The sequence below is a fragment of the Nestor notabilis genome, unplaced genomic scaffold (assembly GCF_000696875.1).
Source record: "Nestor notabilis isolate BGI_N333 unplaced genomic scaffold, ASM69687v1 scaffold8441, whole genome shotgun sequence".
NCBI lineage: Eukaryota > Metazoa > Chordata > Aves > Psittaciformes > Psittacidae > Nestor > Nestor notabilis.
In genome coordinates, this window is record NW_009916046.1 from 99,955 (window position 1) to 117,226 (window position 17,272).

Consider the following 17,272-nt stretch of genomic DNA (forward strand, 5'->3'; position numbering starts at 1 on the left):
CATCCACACCTTCCCTGCCCCAGGCCGCACAGATCACACAGCCCGTGTCTCCGCTTCAATCTTCTGCTCCCCATGGAGGTTCTCCAGTTCCTGGACCTGGGCCACATTCTGTCTGATGGCAATCTCTGGGCCCCCTCCATACAGCGTGCTTAAATAAACCCATGTCTCCTCGGAAATCTGCCCGTAGTCAGCACCTGCAAGGCCCAAGGGCAGGGATCAGCCATGCAGGGAATGGTTGGTGCACCACAACATGAGGATGAGGATGTCCTCTCCAGCCACCTCCCCTGCACAGGGGGATTTGGTGGGGTTGTGCTGCCTGGGAGAGACTGAAAACCCTACTTGAGCTGTCCTGGGAGGGACAACTGCGAGCAATGCACAAAGCAGGGGAAGAGGAGGACTTTGCCATAAAGGTTACTGAGGAGGAGAAAAGCAGAAAGGGGTGCTCCGAGAGGTGAGATGCAAATGCAATCCTTACTGGCTCGGCAGGAGAGCCCAGTGGGGACAGCACAAGCATTGTTATTTCACAAGCTGGACCACAGCAGATGCTGCAACACAAGATCAAAGCTACAGTGCAGAGGGGAATGGTGGAAGGGGACCGGGGACCTGCAGAATTCACTAGAAGTCTCATCAGCAAGCGGGTCACGCAGCAGCTCCCAGTGGAGAACTGAGGTGGCTCACTCAGGACAGTCAGCACTGGGTTGTGCAGAGAACTGTCAACCTCTGCAGCACCATCTTGCTTTGACTGCACCACTATGGACACCTAGATCCAGCGGGACATTCTCCACCTTTTAGGAACACTACAAGACAGCAAACACCAGCCTTACCTTGCTTAACTTGCACGTGGCCACCTGCTTTCGTGAGTGCAATCCTGCTGTTGTCGATTGGTCCAGGAGGCTCTGCAAGAGGAGAACAAACATGTCAAAACCTCTCTGCTTTCCACGATGCCACCAGACAGCTCATCCCCTGAGCTCGAGCTCTTGTTCTGCCCTGCCCCTGGGGACCTGCAGGCAGCCCAAGGGGCTGGTGTCTGAACTCGGTTTAACTTCAGGTCACACCAGTCCACACGCTGAGGACCTGGCAAACAGACCTGTTTCTGTTCTACCTCTCACCCCACCAGAATCCAGAGGTCTCTGGCTTCTTACCGTTATCCTTCCCCTTGACGAAGGCTTCCCACTCACGGAACCACTGCATGCTGATACAGTAGATGACACTTGGAGACTCCTCTGCCTGGAAAGCCTTGTTCAGCTGGGAGAGCAGAGAACAGAGACACACAGGAAGGATTCAGTCACTCCTGAGATCTGGGGAGGCCCCTTCTGTTAACTGTAAGGCAGCTTGCTGTTCTTCAGAAGAACCTCGTGTAATCCCACCGCCTTCCTCTTAACCTGCTCCTCCTCACTACAGCAGGCAGGAGACTAGGATGGTTCCAAACTTGGTGTCTGCATTACAGCTGTGCACAGCACTATGGTGTTCTAGCTGCCCTCCCTATGCTGCTAGCACTGGGGAACCCCAATGTCAATCTCCTCACCAAGCTGTAGACGATGTTCTGGAGAACATGGGCAGGAGTTTTCCACTGTGTGACAGGTTTGCACCTCCCACCCCTACCCTTTGGCATTGCTTCCGGGTGCTTCCCACACCAACCTTGATGAAGGTGTCAATTTCAATTCTCCTGCGTTTGGCAAGTGCTTCAATCTCCACTTGGCAAATGGAGCACACGTACAGATGGTTCACAGCAGGGCCACCCCCAAACCTGAGCACAGGGAGAGAGGGAGAGGAATGGAGAACTGCAGGAGAAGGGAAATGCTTCCCAGCCCTGCATCCCACAGCGATGGATGTTTACACTGCTCCAGACACTGGTGAAGGAGGGAGTAGTGCCTTTACTCAGCACGTAGAGGGTCACAGTGTTGCTCTGGAACAATGCACTGATACAGCCCATTTGGTTTAGATTTGGAGCTCTACCAAATACCAGTCCTTGCCAGTCCCCACCAAGTACTGCACGCCTTTGAGGTGCCCTAGGAAGCCCTTTTGTCTTGATCACTGCCAAAGTGTGAAACAAACACCGAAACTCATAGGGAAAAAGACTGAAATGGCCAAACCCACCTGTTGTAGAGATATTCCCACACGTTTTGGGGTAGAATCACGACCAGGTCATCGATGTAATGGTATTTATTAGGAGGGATCCCTGTGGAGGAAAGGCAAGAGGAAGAGTTAACCAGGGAACTCTTATTGCTGGGTAAAGACACAAATAGAAGAAGGTAGATCTTCCTTGCTGAAAACTCTGATTCCAGAATCTGCTTCCTTTGCTAATGGAAGACAGGAGTTCATTAACCACAGAGACTTCCCAGTTCATGGCCTCAATTTCTAATCAAGTGTTTGATTTCCAGTGGGAGGCTTATAAACAGGAGGGCTCCCCAGGACAGATGAAGCAGCAGAACAGTAAAACAGTATCAGCTCTCCTCAGCAGCACGTGCTCCATTCTCCAAACAAACACTGGAGGTTAACCTTGCTGATAGGGTAACACAGATAAACGCTGCCTTATCTGCTTTCTACAGGTTTGTTTTTAAAAACAAAAGGAGAACTGAAAACTGTTGTTTCCCAGCACTACACATCCCTTGGGATCAGCAGGACAATGGGGTAATTGTCTCCCTGAGCAGGCTGGAGTTTCTGCCGAAGAAGTGGATCCTACTGCAGCGACCACTGTATCAGGATGACAGCTGGAGCTTTTCCTAATGCACCAGGAAGCTTAAAGATACAGTGGAGAGCTGCTATTCCCAGGTCCAGCAGCATTCCTTACCTCCATGAGAGCACAGGAAGGTGTGGTTGGTGATGGGACCAGGCTCAGCAAAGGTGTTGAATTTATTGAGCCACTCTCGGGAGATGTAGAACTGGAGTAAGCTGTGCTCCTTCATGCTGGCAAGGGACACCACTTTCTGACGCTCCCGCACGGCCTCTTCACTGCTTTTCCTTAAGTAAGGAAAGGAAAAGAAGATGAAGCAATTCCTGAAGACTTAACATTTGCAGAATGCATTTCTGGGTATTCTGCAACCAGCAACGACTGCTGCATGCGGGGCAGAGCTCACCTGTAGAACAAGACATAGGCTTCTGCATTCTGTACCACGGTCTCGTGGACTTCGGTGACATACTGGTCATCAAACTCGTACCACTGCCCGTTGATCACGTTCTGGCAGTAAGCTATGTAATGCCCGCCTGGAAGAGAGGAAACACAGAGTGCACACAGCAGTCAGGCCTGGGCTAATGTCAGCAACACCAACAGGATTAGCTGCTGGCAGAGAATGGAGAGAGGGACAAAGAAGGCATAATTCCTGATCAGGCAAGCTTTGAGGAGCAGCAGAGCCTGGCACTGTCACCCTGCTCTGCCTTCCTTGGAAGGGCCTCTCAGTGAGGCTGAACATCGGGAAAGGGTTTGAGCCAACCCACTGGTGAGGATGGAATAGCTGCAGGGGATCTGTCAGAAGCTGCTCAGTTCACTTTTCAAAGGGCAGAAGATGAGCAAGCCTGGGAATGGAGGGAGCAGGCCTTACGCTGTCCTGCTTTCCAGAAGTGGTGCTGGCCAGTCCTGGAACATGCTTCTGCTTTGCTTGCACTCACCCCATTCCTATTCACCTCTGCCTGCACTCACAGAAGAAGGACTTACTGCCTGCTGTGCCATGGTGACAGATGACTGACAGGAGATCGTAGGTGGTGATCTGGGAGACACACTCCTTGGCTAGGAAGGGTCGTAGATCCAGCCCTTCCAAGGGGAAGGAGACATGACTGTTGATCTTGAAGGAATACATCACCTCGTGCCGGAATCGCTTCAGGTGGATGCAAAGAATCTAAAAGACCAAGGACAGAGAACACCAAAGCATGGGTTTGCTGTGGGAATTCTGCTAATGGGGATAAGAGATTGTCCATCTTTGCAGGAGTTCCTCGCCTGGTGGTCATGAATCCTGTTGGCTCATCAGCTTAGGATGGGGAAGTCTCTTCTCATCTAGATACAGGACTTCACCCCCAAAGCAAACTGCCATTTCTGTTCCACCTCTTGCTTCACCCCCTCAGTGGCTGCTAGAAGAAAACTAGGAATCAAGGTGCTTTTTACTCACCTCTGGTAGCCTCAGGACTTTGCAGTACTTTACTCCATTCCGCAGCCTGAGGGAGGAAAAGAAATGAGCTGTGAGAAATCTCTCAAGCAAAGGGATGCCAAAAGGCAAAGCTGAGTCTTGCTCACTTTCAAATCCAAGACAAATCCTGAATTCCAGCAGCAACCAACTCGCTCTCTTTGCAGCATCCTTCCCAAATAAGGCATGGCATGAGCAGTTTCATATCCTTCCTTTTTTCCTCCCCCCACCAAAGCCAGCACTTTTCCAGTATGTGACCAGTGACCTCTCAAGACCAGAACTCCAGCATAAGGCAAGGCAGCTTTTACATGCCACTCAGCAGAAGAAACGTCCAGGCAGAGAGTACAGCAAAATGTTGGCCAGCAGAAGAAAGTTCCAGAAATACAGCATGATACAGGTAATGCAAACTTACTTTTTACACCGTTCACAACTGTACATGTTGTCCCCTGTAGACAAAGAGGAGAAAGCCATGAGGCTGTTACTCAGAGCACACGATGCTGATACGGCTACATTTCCACCCAGGGCAGAGAAACCAAGTTAAGCAACACCTTGGGGAAGCCATGACAAGAGATCAAGATGAGAAGCGATCAAAACAAACACTTCTTTCAGTAAGTGCAGGCAAGAAGAGAATGCAGGCAACTAGCAGAAACACACAACTGCCCACGAGCACAAGTGAACACAGCGAATTGTTTGAGCCCTCTGGCTTTCCCACCCCTGAAAAACCTCACTTCTGCTCAGAGATGCTGAACTGTCAACTTCTGGTACTGCCAGTCTCCAAGTGAACTACGAGGCAGGATTTCCAGGGGATTTAATGTGCCTCCAAAATGCCTATGAAATACTTGTTTTGTGTTTTCTTCACTGAAGAAAACTCACCCTTCAACTCATCTGCTGCGAAAAAGGCAGCGAGGCAATCCTCCAGTGTCACAACGGGACCCCAAAACCAGCTAGGGATACAGGACACCACAAACCTGCAGAAGAGGGGATCAAGAGGAAGAGTTATACATAAAATAGCTGGACAAGAGATCTGAAGGTGTATGACAGAACTAGAGGAACAGCAGAAAATGGTTTACATGAAAAGGCTAAAAAACCTGTGAGGTACCACACAGTGTCCTCCAAAAAATGGTTACAATTGACATGCTGCTGTAAAAGACCCTGTTTATGGACAGCTGCCCTCCAGCACTGCAGAGCAAACCCCAGAGAAAAGAGGTCCTGCACAGGAAGCACACCTCCGGATATACTCCATGATGAAGGCAATCCAGCCTTGGGAGGCATAGTTGTCCCCACATGCCCCTGTCTTAGCTGGCACGTTTTGGTAGATGGCAGAGTGCAGCTTGGCCAAGTCCTCCTTCCCTGGGATTGGGAGTGACAGGTCCTGGAATGTCTCCACTGTCGTAGAAACCTGGAAATACCCAAAAGGAAGAAATATATGTGTGTAATGGAGCTGGGACCTGATCTTCATCACCTTTTCTCACTGCTTGGATTTTGTCTAAGCTAAAACCTGAGCTGGTAGTAAGAACAACTCACTCTGGCCACTCACTGCTGGTAGCAGGATGATTTCTGTCATGGTTTTTGTAGCACTGGAATTAGTTTTCTGACATGAATGTGATATTGCTGGGCCTACTCAGTAACAGCAAATATACCACTACAGAGAAATACTGGCAGGTTTCTCACACCTCCCCTGCCACCCATCTATCACCACTGTAGCAGGCCTACTGCATCCCTGAGTGTCTGGGAATAGGAGCACCATTCACTAATGAGAGATGTACAAGCAAGAAGACTTGTGCTCTTTGACTGACAGCCACCAGGAGACTCACTCTGTCACAGGTGAGGCACTGCACCAGGCTGAGAATGGAGCCATCAAAGATGTCAGAAATCACACTGCGGTAGCGAAGTTCCTTCTTCTTTTTCCCAGAAGCCTGCATCTGGGCTGAAAGACAGACAAAGAAGCCCCATCTTCAGCAACTCCTTCCCAGTCTCCTGCCTCAGCAGAGTCACGCAGCACAAGAACACAGGACAAATGCTGTCCTGAGTGTTCACACACCACTTGCATGCCAGTGAAACAGTGGAGCCAGTTGTAAGCTGACATGAAGAAGGTGAAGAACACTGCTGCTTCGTGTGGTACAAGAAGCAGGGAGGTAACCAACTGAGCCAACACCAATGTGCCAGCTCTCAGCAGGCAGAAATTGTCTCACTGGAAATCCTGTTGCCATCCTCTTACTACATGTTTAGAAGCCTGGCCCTGCCACAGATAGTCCCTGCTTTTCTGAGGTCTTGCAACGTTTTGCTCTAAGCTTTACACCTTACACTCTCTCCCCACTCATCTGCCTGGGTAATTTGCCCTGTGACATTTATCATGTGTTCCCCTCGTGTCTCTCACCGGAGAGGACTCTCCACAGCAAGCACAGGCCAAATGCAGTTTTGTTTAATAACAAACCCTCTTCCCCCTGCACACGTGCAAGAAGACAGAGTGCTTTTCATCTGACCAGAACATCTGTGGCTGTGCTGACCTCAGCCAAGGGGCTGGGGCACAGTTGAAGAAAGAACGCCACTACTGAACAGCTGTGGGGACAGTGGTATGAGCACATGCCATTGTGCTTAGACTGTACAATGCTGAGGGATTTCAATTTGCAATTTGCCTGGGATGAAGAGACCAATTGGATAACAACAGAAGCCAGGCTCCACTCTGAAGCCTAACACTGGATTGACATCTGCAGCCTTAATTCTGCTATTGTGAGCCCAAGATGTCCAAGAGGCAGGAAGCTTGCTCTCAATAACATCATCTTGCAGTTCTTTGGCCCACATGCTGTGACATAAAGTCTGGCAGACAAATACTTACATGTCTCTGCACTCCCCTAAAGGGACAGAGCTTGTGCCTGGGACTTCACAGCTATTTGATTCATAACAAACACAGCATGCAGATGTGGACATGGAAATCATTCCATAAGAGCATACTGGAACATCTGTTGTACCCAGAGCCTGACTTTACCTGCAGGTTGACTGTAGTGTTTGCCTAGTACTATTTTAGAAAGGACTGATGTTCAGGGCATCAGCACTTCTTACAACTGGTAGTCAAGAATCATGACGGACTGCTTCTCTCTCCTGTAAATGAGCCCCTCCTCCTCTGCTTGCTCCCAGCTTTGCCTCCCAGCATACACTCTTTGCTCTACCTTTCTTCAGGATGTAGGAAGGTCCAAGCCTGGCAGGACTGGAGCGAGGAGGACTGCTAGAGAGCTTGGAGTGCATTTCATGATGGACTGGACTGCAGGGACGTGAGGAGCAGCGCACGTAGGCATCGTTGTCAGGTTCTGTTGGGGAAAACGGGGAGGGAGAAGAGCACTGGTGAAAACCCCAATTATGAAAGACAATCCTCATTGCAATCAGTGTCAGCACAGCTCTGTGTTCCAGCACAGAATCTTTCCCAGTACACACAGTTCAGTGTCTATTACCTGTCCTGCTTGCACAGGTTGGCAGATTCAGCTCCCTCAGTGCACGGATACAAGAGCACACAGAGCTGTACTGAACAGTTAATAACTGCATATCAAAAAAACCCAACCCACCATTTTTCACACTTATGACTAATTAGGTTTTACAGCTTGCTCCCGTATCCCTAATCCACATAAACAGCACTGCTGTCTTCAGTGCCAGTTGGCAGAGTAAGACTCATATAAAAAAGCACTGAAAGATCGACTATGTTCAGTTTGAGGTGACTCCACACCTACGTCTTAACCGCTGCTCTTTTCTTTTCCCCAAGACACACAAATGCACAAGCTGTGCCTCTCCCTTTCCTTTTCACAAAGCCCTCAGCCCAGCATTAACAGATAACCTTCTTCCATGCCTTCTCCACAGCTAGCATCTCCCCAGGCCAGCCTATCATATAAAGTAATGTACACACACAAATCCTTTTCCTTAAATTAGGAAAGGTTTGGCAGAGGCAGTTATCGCAGTTATCACTGCCTTCAAGATGTAAGTCTTTACTCAGCACTTTAGCCCAGCCAAGCACTTCTCTGGTTCACGTTACATTTTCTTACAGAAGCAGTTGTGCACAAAGGCAGAACTACTGCCAGGGACACTGAGGAAAATCTTGGATGCAAAATCTCTTGAAACGCATAGAAGGAACAGTCAGTTGCATTATGTGTTGTCTGCCACTGCACTGCAACACTGTCCTTATCCAGGGCGATTAACATGTCTTCTCACAACAGGACTGGAAGAGGTGTATACCTGGTGTCCTACAGGGGCTAGCAGGACGGGGAGCTGGCAGCATCTCAGGAGAGGCTCTGCCATCAACTGGCATCATAGTAGTATCAACATCAGCATCCTCATCCACCTGCTCCGAGTTGCTGCGCCGATGGCCACAGGAGAACTTCCTGTCCTTCATCCTCTCTTTCTCAGAGATCCCTCTGCCTGCTTCATCCTGGATCAACAACTCCGTCTCTGCCAGGGAGCTGCTGCCCATGCCCCCTGTGGTCCGACTCTGACCATCTCCTTCACCTCTGTCACTGCTTGAGTCACAGGAGAGGAACTCATCCTCCGAAGGACTTCGGTCACCCTCTCGCTTGTCGTCCTGGTCACTGGTATCCAAATCCCTCGTCTCCGCAACAATTGGTTCCTTCAGCTCTTCGTGAAGCTGATCCATCAGACACCGCAGGAACTCCTGAGTGTCCTGAAAACCAGAGGCAATTCCATGTTAGTATCCATCCAGAAACGGGAGGAGCAAAAGAAGAGATGGCTCCATTCATAGCCTCTTTTAATGCTGCCCATTGCCACCTCTGCAATACAGAGACCCTACTAAAGCAGAGGGAGTACCGTGGCGATGTACCAAGAAGCCTGTCTGCTACAAAAATGTTTTTAATTCCTAAATGATAAAAGGCCCAGTTTTTATCTGAACATCTTCAGCTGAAAGACACTGAAAAGCCAGAGAGCAGCCACAGCATGCAAACCATGAGCTTATTTCTTGGTGTTTACCACTGATAAGAGGCAAGAGACAAGGAGAAACCTACTGAAGACATCAGGCCCTAGAGAACAGACTCCTCCTACCCACAAAATGGATTTCATGATCACTGATTCTGGCTCATGGCAACCTCTCAGAACAGATTAAAATCTTTAATAAGTAGGGAATAGAACCAGAAACCAAAGACTGTACAGTGTAGGTGCAAGCTCCTACATTCTTAATACATAGAAAAAGAGCTGACACATTGGCTTCAAAGGACCTGCTGGAAAGCAACCTGATATTTTGACACCTCCAGAAAGTTAATTATGATGTTTCTGTTATTTTATAGAAATTTGGCTTTCAGCCTGCTCTTCCTTTCAACTTTATCTCTTTGCAGCTGAGTTTTCCAATCCAACGTACTTCACATCAAAGATAAATATGGATGTTCTTTCATTAATCATCATTTTTATCCTCTGTTTTGATGTCCTGCCAGTGCCACAGCTCAGATGTACTGTCACTTCTCTTGTAAATTTTCTAATCATAGTTTGAAGTTTACATTTTATTCTGAAGAATAAACACAAGAGAGATGCTGATAAAACCTTAAAAGAAAAAAAGATACTATATTTAAATAAAATTTGGTTTGCTCTATGTCCCCAGAAAAAGAAGACAGAACATTCATATCTTTAATTTTTTAGTGAAGATTTATCAAGGTTTCTCAGCAAATAATACCTAACTCCCGTATAGGGTGTATCAGTAGATCCCAAAGCCCTGTATAAAGAAGATGACCATCATAATTCCAGAGGTGAGAAAGCTGACACAGGAAAATGCACTGATTTGGTACCAGCAAGTCAGAAGCAGAGCCTGGAGGAGAACCCACATCTCCTAAATCCCACCTAAGATCACTAATACTGCCAAAATGGACATGACCCAAGCTCAAGCGCTTCCTCCTGAACACAAGCACCACTGCTGCAGGAAGAAAAATCCCACCACCTTTGGAATAATGGCATGGTTTTGAGGACCCACCTGCTGTGCATAGCCTCGGAACATGGGGTTGACAAGTTTAATTCCATGGGACAGACTGCTTGGAACAACGTAACTCGGGCTGTTTAGATATGGAAAAGAGAAAGAAACAAGAAGCTAGTTTGATTATCAGGCCTGGAGCCAGTTTGTCTAATAAGCCATGGAACAGGGTGTGGTAACTAGTTAAAGAGGACCTGCAAAGCCTGAGCATATGAGCTGGATGACATACAAATGAAGAGAGAGGAAACATCTCGTAGTCATTTCAGTCTGTCCTTCCAGAGAGACTCTTCTCTAGAGCACGTTTAACTTAAAGCTCTGTTCTTTGTATCATCTCAAGTGATTCTTTCCAGAGCAGGTTTTGCAATTAGTTACTTGGTTTGATTTTGCAGCACCGTGTCTGTCTCAACATCTGGATGGGCTGACCACCCAGTAAATGAGGTCAATCAAAACCAGTATCAAAATGACCTTGTATTGCTTCCAAGTCTATAGCCTTCTCTTCCAGAAAGACACAGTTCACTTTTGCTCTGTATCTTACTTATCCCTTCTTAACAACTAATATGAACCAAACATGAAATGCCATTAAATTTCTTCCTTTTTTTTTTTCTTTCAATTGATTGCACAGAGCAGACATCTTCAGATTTAAACAGAGCTCCAGTATTTTACAACGCTGAACTGTAAATGGTCTGAACTGGTCTAGAATGTGAACATTTCCCAAAACATCACCTATATCTTCCACTCTGCACTAAAAATCTCTGTATAGCTTTTTCTATCCAAATCATCAATCCTTCTGCTAACCAAGAGCAGTGCAATTAGGTGCTGGTCAATCCATACAAAACATTCAGAAATGAGCAAAAGTACTGCCCTACTTCACCATTTTTAATTCATTGCCAACAGGGAACTACCATAGCTAGGAATCACAGAATAGCTAGGGTTAGAAAAGACCTTAAGACCATCTAGTTCCAGATTAGATTAGGAAATGACCACTCACCGCTTCTTATGCCAAACCTCAGACACCAGCTTCTGGTAACTTTTGCACAGTGCTGGTTTCTTATCTGTACGGACCAGTCCACCACATTCCAGAAAGAACTGTGTGAGAGGGGGGCTACAAGAAAAACAGACACTTCAGTGCACAGAAATTTCTCCTCTGCTTCTCTAGAAGGGTTATCAAAACTTAAATGCATGCCTTTTGAAAGCATGCTTACGATACTGTTTTTAAATCAAAGGAAGAAGTGATTCCAGATGCAGACTTGATTTTCTACCTTGAAACAAATGAAAAAGGCTGATCTGAATCTGTTTCCAGTACAGGGAAGACATCCTGGAATTAGTTCTCAGCGGGATGGCTAGAGAGTATTTGAGGATATGGGTGGCTAGAATGATACCACTGGGGAGAATAGAGATGTGACATGCCTTCCCATCTCTGTCACAATGGAAATGATGCATTTTTACTTCAAGCACTCATCTAAACATGAGGCTTGTATGTAGCCACAGGTTGGCTATTCACTCACTTTCCTACTCTAAACCTTCTGCTGCCCTAAACAAACACTAGATCTGTCTGCATGTAGCCTGGTTGATTTCTCTTTGCAAGACTCATGAAGGTCTCAGATCAGAGGTGCCACTTTTGCTATTTAGTGAAGTCTAGTAAAGAAGCTACTGAAAGGCTCTAATGCCTACCAGTTAGAGAGAGCCTGAAGTGCTGCATTCATGTAGCAGGAGTTCCCAAGATTTTTCATTCCAGTAAGGCCTAAAGCACAAAGAAGAGAGGCATGAAACACTTTCCAGACAAGTTGCTTTCTACATTCCTCCCCAAAGGAGAGGGAATTCAGCCCTTTCTAGGCAACCTTCAGAGTCTGCTCCCAGGAACCTCCCAGTGCAGGTCCTACAGACTGCAGTTACCCTCACAGCCCTTTCATCAACTTGTTGCAGTTACCTCTTGGTTTCAAATCATCATCCTCCGATTCAGATTCACCTTCATCAGCCACTGCAATTGGAACAGCTTTCAGAGGATGAGCAGACAATGGTGATTCCTAGATTAAAGACAGAGAAATAAGCACCATGAGAGGCCTGCTTGGAAAGATGAGTTGTGAGAGAATTATCCTACATATAAATCAAGCCAGCCTTTAAAAATAATGCACTCTGGAGAGAGAAGAACCAGTTGCACTGTCTGCCCTTCTCACTAATGCAAGAAGAGAGTGGAAATTGTACCATTACTGCTTCCAGTACACATGATAACAGGAATATGCAGCAGTGACCCAAGTACATGTGTTTCTGGTTGAAAAGCTAAAACTTCAGTGGGCCATGCACTGAAAATGAAGATGTGACAGAAGACACAAACAGGATGCCCCAAGGAAAAGACTAGAAAAGATTAAAAGTGAAAATGGGTATCAAGTCAGCTGGAAGTCTTCTTGCTGGGAGATCCTACTACTGCTCCTCTGACTACAAGTAGCCACTTTCAGCAAGAGTTCTTATCACAACAACAGCCTTGCCAACAGCAGAAAACACTGGTTCATTTTGCAACAGGTAAATGGAAACCCTGCCAAGAGTTCAACCCTGCCACGCTGGGACAGACCCACCGGGTCAGTGAACTTCACTGGTGGTGACTGGGTGTGCGTTGCCAGCCGCTGGTCCAGGAACACCTCCTTCTCACAGGCGTAGCACCAGACACGGAACGTGGTCAGATTCACCGTCAAGTTGTGCTTTTTGGCCTACAAATTAAAAGGTGAAATAATGAATCTGGTTCAAGTGGAAGCACTGAACTACCAGATTAAGTAATGGGCAAAATCCAACTCTATCTTAAGATGGACAATAGAGAAAACTCACCTGTGCATGAAGTGTGCTGTGGTCAGCAAAGGACTCCCCACAGCCAACGTAAGGACAACCAATCTAGTGAGAGAAAAGAGCGGAAGTACAATGGACACATCAAATTAAACTCTTCATCAAATAGTCTGCAACTCCAGTCCCACCAGCAGCTCCAGCTTCAGAATGGATCTTACCAGTTTTCTAACCTGCTTTTTACTCAGGGTCTGGAATAAGACTAAAAAGTGGAACTGTTTAAGAAAGAAAACCTGGAACCAGGTTTGCACCCACATAAAGACTCCATTCCAAGGCAACTGCTCCAATGGGCAGCTCATCTGAGCAGTCTCAAAATGTCTGGACACTCTAGTGTAAAAATAAACTGCCCCTGCCCACCCGCATGTCCTTTGTCATTCCTTTCCACCTCACTGCCCTGAGCAACATCTGATGTCTCACACTTGCAGCCTCCCTTCACAGCTGCCAGCAAAGGCAGGACCCAGCCAACAGGCAATGCTGGGCATTTTATTCATTCCTACTGAGACTACCAGGGGACAATGACCTCTGGGGAGTGAACTGTTACATCTTGGCATATTCTGACAGTGTTAGCCTTTAACCTAGCAAGTCTTTTCCTTGGAAGCCATCAAAAAACAGTGGATAGTTCTACCGTGAACCCCCTCTTTGCTTCCCGCTTGTTTTGTTTTCCAGTATAAATGATATTAAAGAGAAGTCCCACCGTATCATGCACACAAACAGCAAGCCATTTTACCTGAAGACAAGCCCAGAGATTTGGTCCCACAGCTCCGCAAGACTGGCAAGTTCCCTGCATGTTCATGATAAAAGAAGGTTTGTTTGCTTGTTTGGCTTTCAAGTAACCTAGTCCTTCAAGAGTGGGAAGACAGGCCTGGCCAACCTGCAGCTCACAGGATTTCATTTCTTAATACATTTCCAATTAAATATAACACTTTGCAGTGTTTTAGCTAAGTGACACATTTGAGGAGGATAAAATGACAGAAATAATCAGGTGGGGTCAACAAAAGACTTAATTTATGGGACATGTGCAGGGTACATGAGCATTGGTAGAAGAGTTCCTGCCTCACCTCTGTGGAGACAGGCAGCATTTACTTAGAAAAGCAAACATGCAAACCCATGCACAATAGCTAAAAGGGAAAGGACTGACAACCAGAACACCCTGTACCTTGGATTTGAGCAGCAGATCATCCCTGGTCACCTCTCCTATGGAATCCAGGTGAGGACAGATATCTCTTGTATCCCCCATTTTCACCAACGCTCGCTTACAGGGGGGGTGTTTTCCTAAGACAAGAAAGGATAGTTCTTTTTAGCTACAGGTCAGATTTGCTGTCACAGATTCTAAGAAGATAAATAAGCATGATTTGTATATTACATATTATGATATCCATCTTCAAAGTTCAGAGATCAGAATAAATCTAAATCTGGAATCAGTCATTAGCTAGCACAGTTCTGACCCACTGCTGAGTGGCTGCATTGCGGTATCATAGATAAGGGAGGAGAAGGAAATAGATGAATAAAGCTCATAATGTGTAAAAGGAGGAATGTTCAGAGGTGCAGGAAGCTGCTCAGAACACAGGCAGAGCTTCAGCAGCACAGCTGCCCACTGGCTGTCAGGTATGGGGATGGATCTGCTGTAGCTTCAGAACGAAAGCAGCAGTACAGTGACCTAATGACCACCCTCTTAACCTTAAACTCCCAGACTGTCTGGATCACAAAGCATCTCTGAATGATGCACAGCCCTACAGCAATAAATAAAAGCTTCCATTACCTCATACATGCTTTACATATATAAATGTGTATATGGACTATACCATGAATACTCCATGAACATGATTAGACTGATTAGCTACACTTTCCCCCCCAGAAACTGGGTGTGCTGAGCCAGCTCAGCAGGTAGGGTGGGAAAACCAACACAGAGATCTGAGCAGACAAGCAGAGGGAAAAGATAGAAATCTAATGAGCTTGTTTGCATGAAATTTAGATTAAAAGGGTGCAGCAGCCCAAGACACACATATTTAGCTTATGGTGTCTAAGGGCTTCATGCTACCCACACTGTGCTGATCTGAATCTAATAGTTATTACACTACTTTATCAAGCATTAAAAATATGATGACTGTTGTAAATGAAGCTGGGCAAGAGGGAATTAGACTTAAATGATCTGTAACACAGACAACCAGTCTGCAGTCCCTAAGGAGTTTACCATTTGCTAGGTAGATAACTCTCCAAGACTGTACAAAATGTACCACCACAGAGGATTTCATAGCTGCACATTTATGAGCACAATATATACTTTCATGGTGGTCCACTGGTATGTGAGAGACTTTAAACACATCTTGGTAACAAAAAATATAATCAAAAGAGTTTGTGTTTCTTAAGCATAGTTTAAGTAACCTCACACATGGTTGTTAAAAAAAGAAAACAGAAGACAAGTGATAGGAATAATAGACCAGGCTCCCAAATATTACTATTAGATGGAAATGAAGATATGAAAAGCCCACATCATTATAGAAAAAAGTGGAAAAATCTGATGAACTTGGCATTAATGACTCCAGCAGCATGGCCGCTACACTCTGTTGTTTTCCCATTTTGACGACATTTTAAAGAATTCCCAGTGTTATCTGCTCTGAATCACTGACAGTGGGGGAAAAGAAAACAAAGAAAAGGATAAATGAATAAGCCATATCAGTAACACTTATCTTGGGAGCTGAAAAGCTTGCCTAGCACCTTGCCTTGGCAGAAGACAAACTTCAAGGATAATTTTATGCCAATGTTTTCCCAGCACTCTTTGGATCTGAATAAGCTGAACTGGCAAAGCAAAGCAAAACTGGAGGGGGAAGAAATAGAATATGCATGCTAGAAAACACATTACTGGTTGTAACCAGGATCTCTATAACCTGTGAAGAGATGTTTAAACAAACAACAAGCAATTTCATGCAGCTTCACAGAGAAGCAAAATAGTATCATGTAACACATGCTGATTTAAAAGACAAGTGACAGGAGCACAGTAGCTTTGACTAACATAAAACTGGGACACTTGCAGGCTCTGCGTCCCTTCATCGAACTCAAACCCTCTTCCCAAATGCATCAGCTGATCCAGTTAAAAAGAAAAAAGGCATCAATGCCATGTTTGCTACTTCACCTTCTTTGATTTCTTATCCCTTTCCAAGAAGAGGCTTCCCAGAAAACCTAATGAACAAAATACTGGTTTAAAATTAATTCCAGACCCCTTAATCCTAAGTATTTTAAGCTAACTGGGAACTGGGTCTGGAGGTCACAGTGGTAAGTACAGTCTTGTGGATGTGGATGGTTTTAGTGCATTCCGTGAGACCACCTCTTTACTCGAGATTCAAACCACACCTTTAAACTTCCCAGCACTGGGATGCTGATCTTCCCACCCAGGGCTTCCCCCTCTGAACAAACCAAGGAAAACCTCCTTTTTGCTTCCCAGTCCTCACTGGATGCATCAGAAAAAGTTTGAGTCATAACTGTTGAGAAGGAAGTATTCAATCCCTACCTTCCCACAACTCTGCCCTAAGAGCTTTAGGTGGCACACACAGCTCTAATGCTGCTCAGGAAATCAGGAATTTCATAAAAGCACTGCCAAAAGTTTATCTGTGCTTGTCAAAACGTACTGTGTATGACGGGAAAAGAAGTTACCTTAAAACAAGTCTTTCAACCTGTCTTTCTCAAGCACCACTGTGGAAGAAACAGTACATGAACGTGTCAGAACAATTCCACAGTAACTGCAACCTACTTTCAGTTGCTTAAAGTGCTGCCAAACCCAGTGTCTACAGTAACACATTTCTTGGGGGTTTTTTGCTTAAAACAACTGGTTTTGTACCAAAGCTAGAGCCAGCTGTCAAGAATCTCAGATACATGCAGCCTGATGCTCTGAGGAATAACTTAGTATGAATGAAAGAAATCTCAGCACCGTTCATCCAACAACTACCAGGTCTGCTCACTCATCTTGCATAACCTACCAAAATAAAGGAGTATCTGCAGTTATTCTTAGCGACATTTCATACTTGAGATAATGAAGAAATATTGACTGAGCTGCCCTACTGATAAGGAAGAATCAGAAACCAGGAGCTTCTGACTCTGCTTAACGTTTGCACTGCATTACGTATTGGAAATCTGGGTGCTTTCTGTAGAACAGGCAAAGGGGGTCAGGTTTTAACACGGATTTATTACTAGAGATTACAACATGATGGCACATCTCGAGATTTAGTTTTTAAGAAAAAAAAACATTTGGGACCCCCCCCCCTTCACTCTGCTACGTCACTCCTCAGCACAACAGACCCAAAAATACAAGTCCGCTCCTAACAGACGCTACAGCTGTTAAGCGTGAACGAAGTTCAATATAAAGATGCCTGCACGCTAGATCACGGTA

At 45.9% G+C, this 17,272-nt stretch overlaps 1 protein-coding gene across 1 annotated transcript; it reads right to left on the reverse strand.

Moving 5' to 3' along the window:
• Positions 1 to 33: 33 nt before the first annotated feature.
• Positions 34 to 14,128, reverse strand: USP20 (ubiquitin specific peptidase 20). The gene is made up of 23 exons (XM_010024415.1): positions 14,048 to 14,128; positions 13,619 to 13,672; positions 12,880 to 12,942; positions 12,633 to 12,764; positions 11,990 to 12,086; positions 11,734 to 11,803; positions 11,051 to 11,164; positions 10,066 to 10,144; positions 8,334 to 8,775; positions 7,269 to 7,420; positions 5,930 to 6,031; positions 5,342 to 5,514; positions 4,989 to 5,083; positions 4,528 to 4,561; positions 4,101 to 4,146; positions 3,653 to 3,833; positions 3,078 to 3,204; positions 2,792 to 2,961; positions 2,098 to 2,179; positions 1,639 to 1,747; positions 1,143 to 1,245; positions 825 to 896; positions 34 to 194 (listed from the first exon to the last, which is right to left on the reverse strand). The coding sequence occupies exons 1-23, from the start codon at positions 14,126 to 14,128 to the stop codon at positions 34 to 36; spliced, it is 2,739 nt and encodes a 912-aa protein (XP_010022717.1).
• Between the last annotated feature and the right edge of the window lie 3,144 nt (positions 14,129 to 17,272).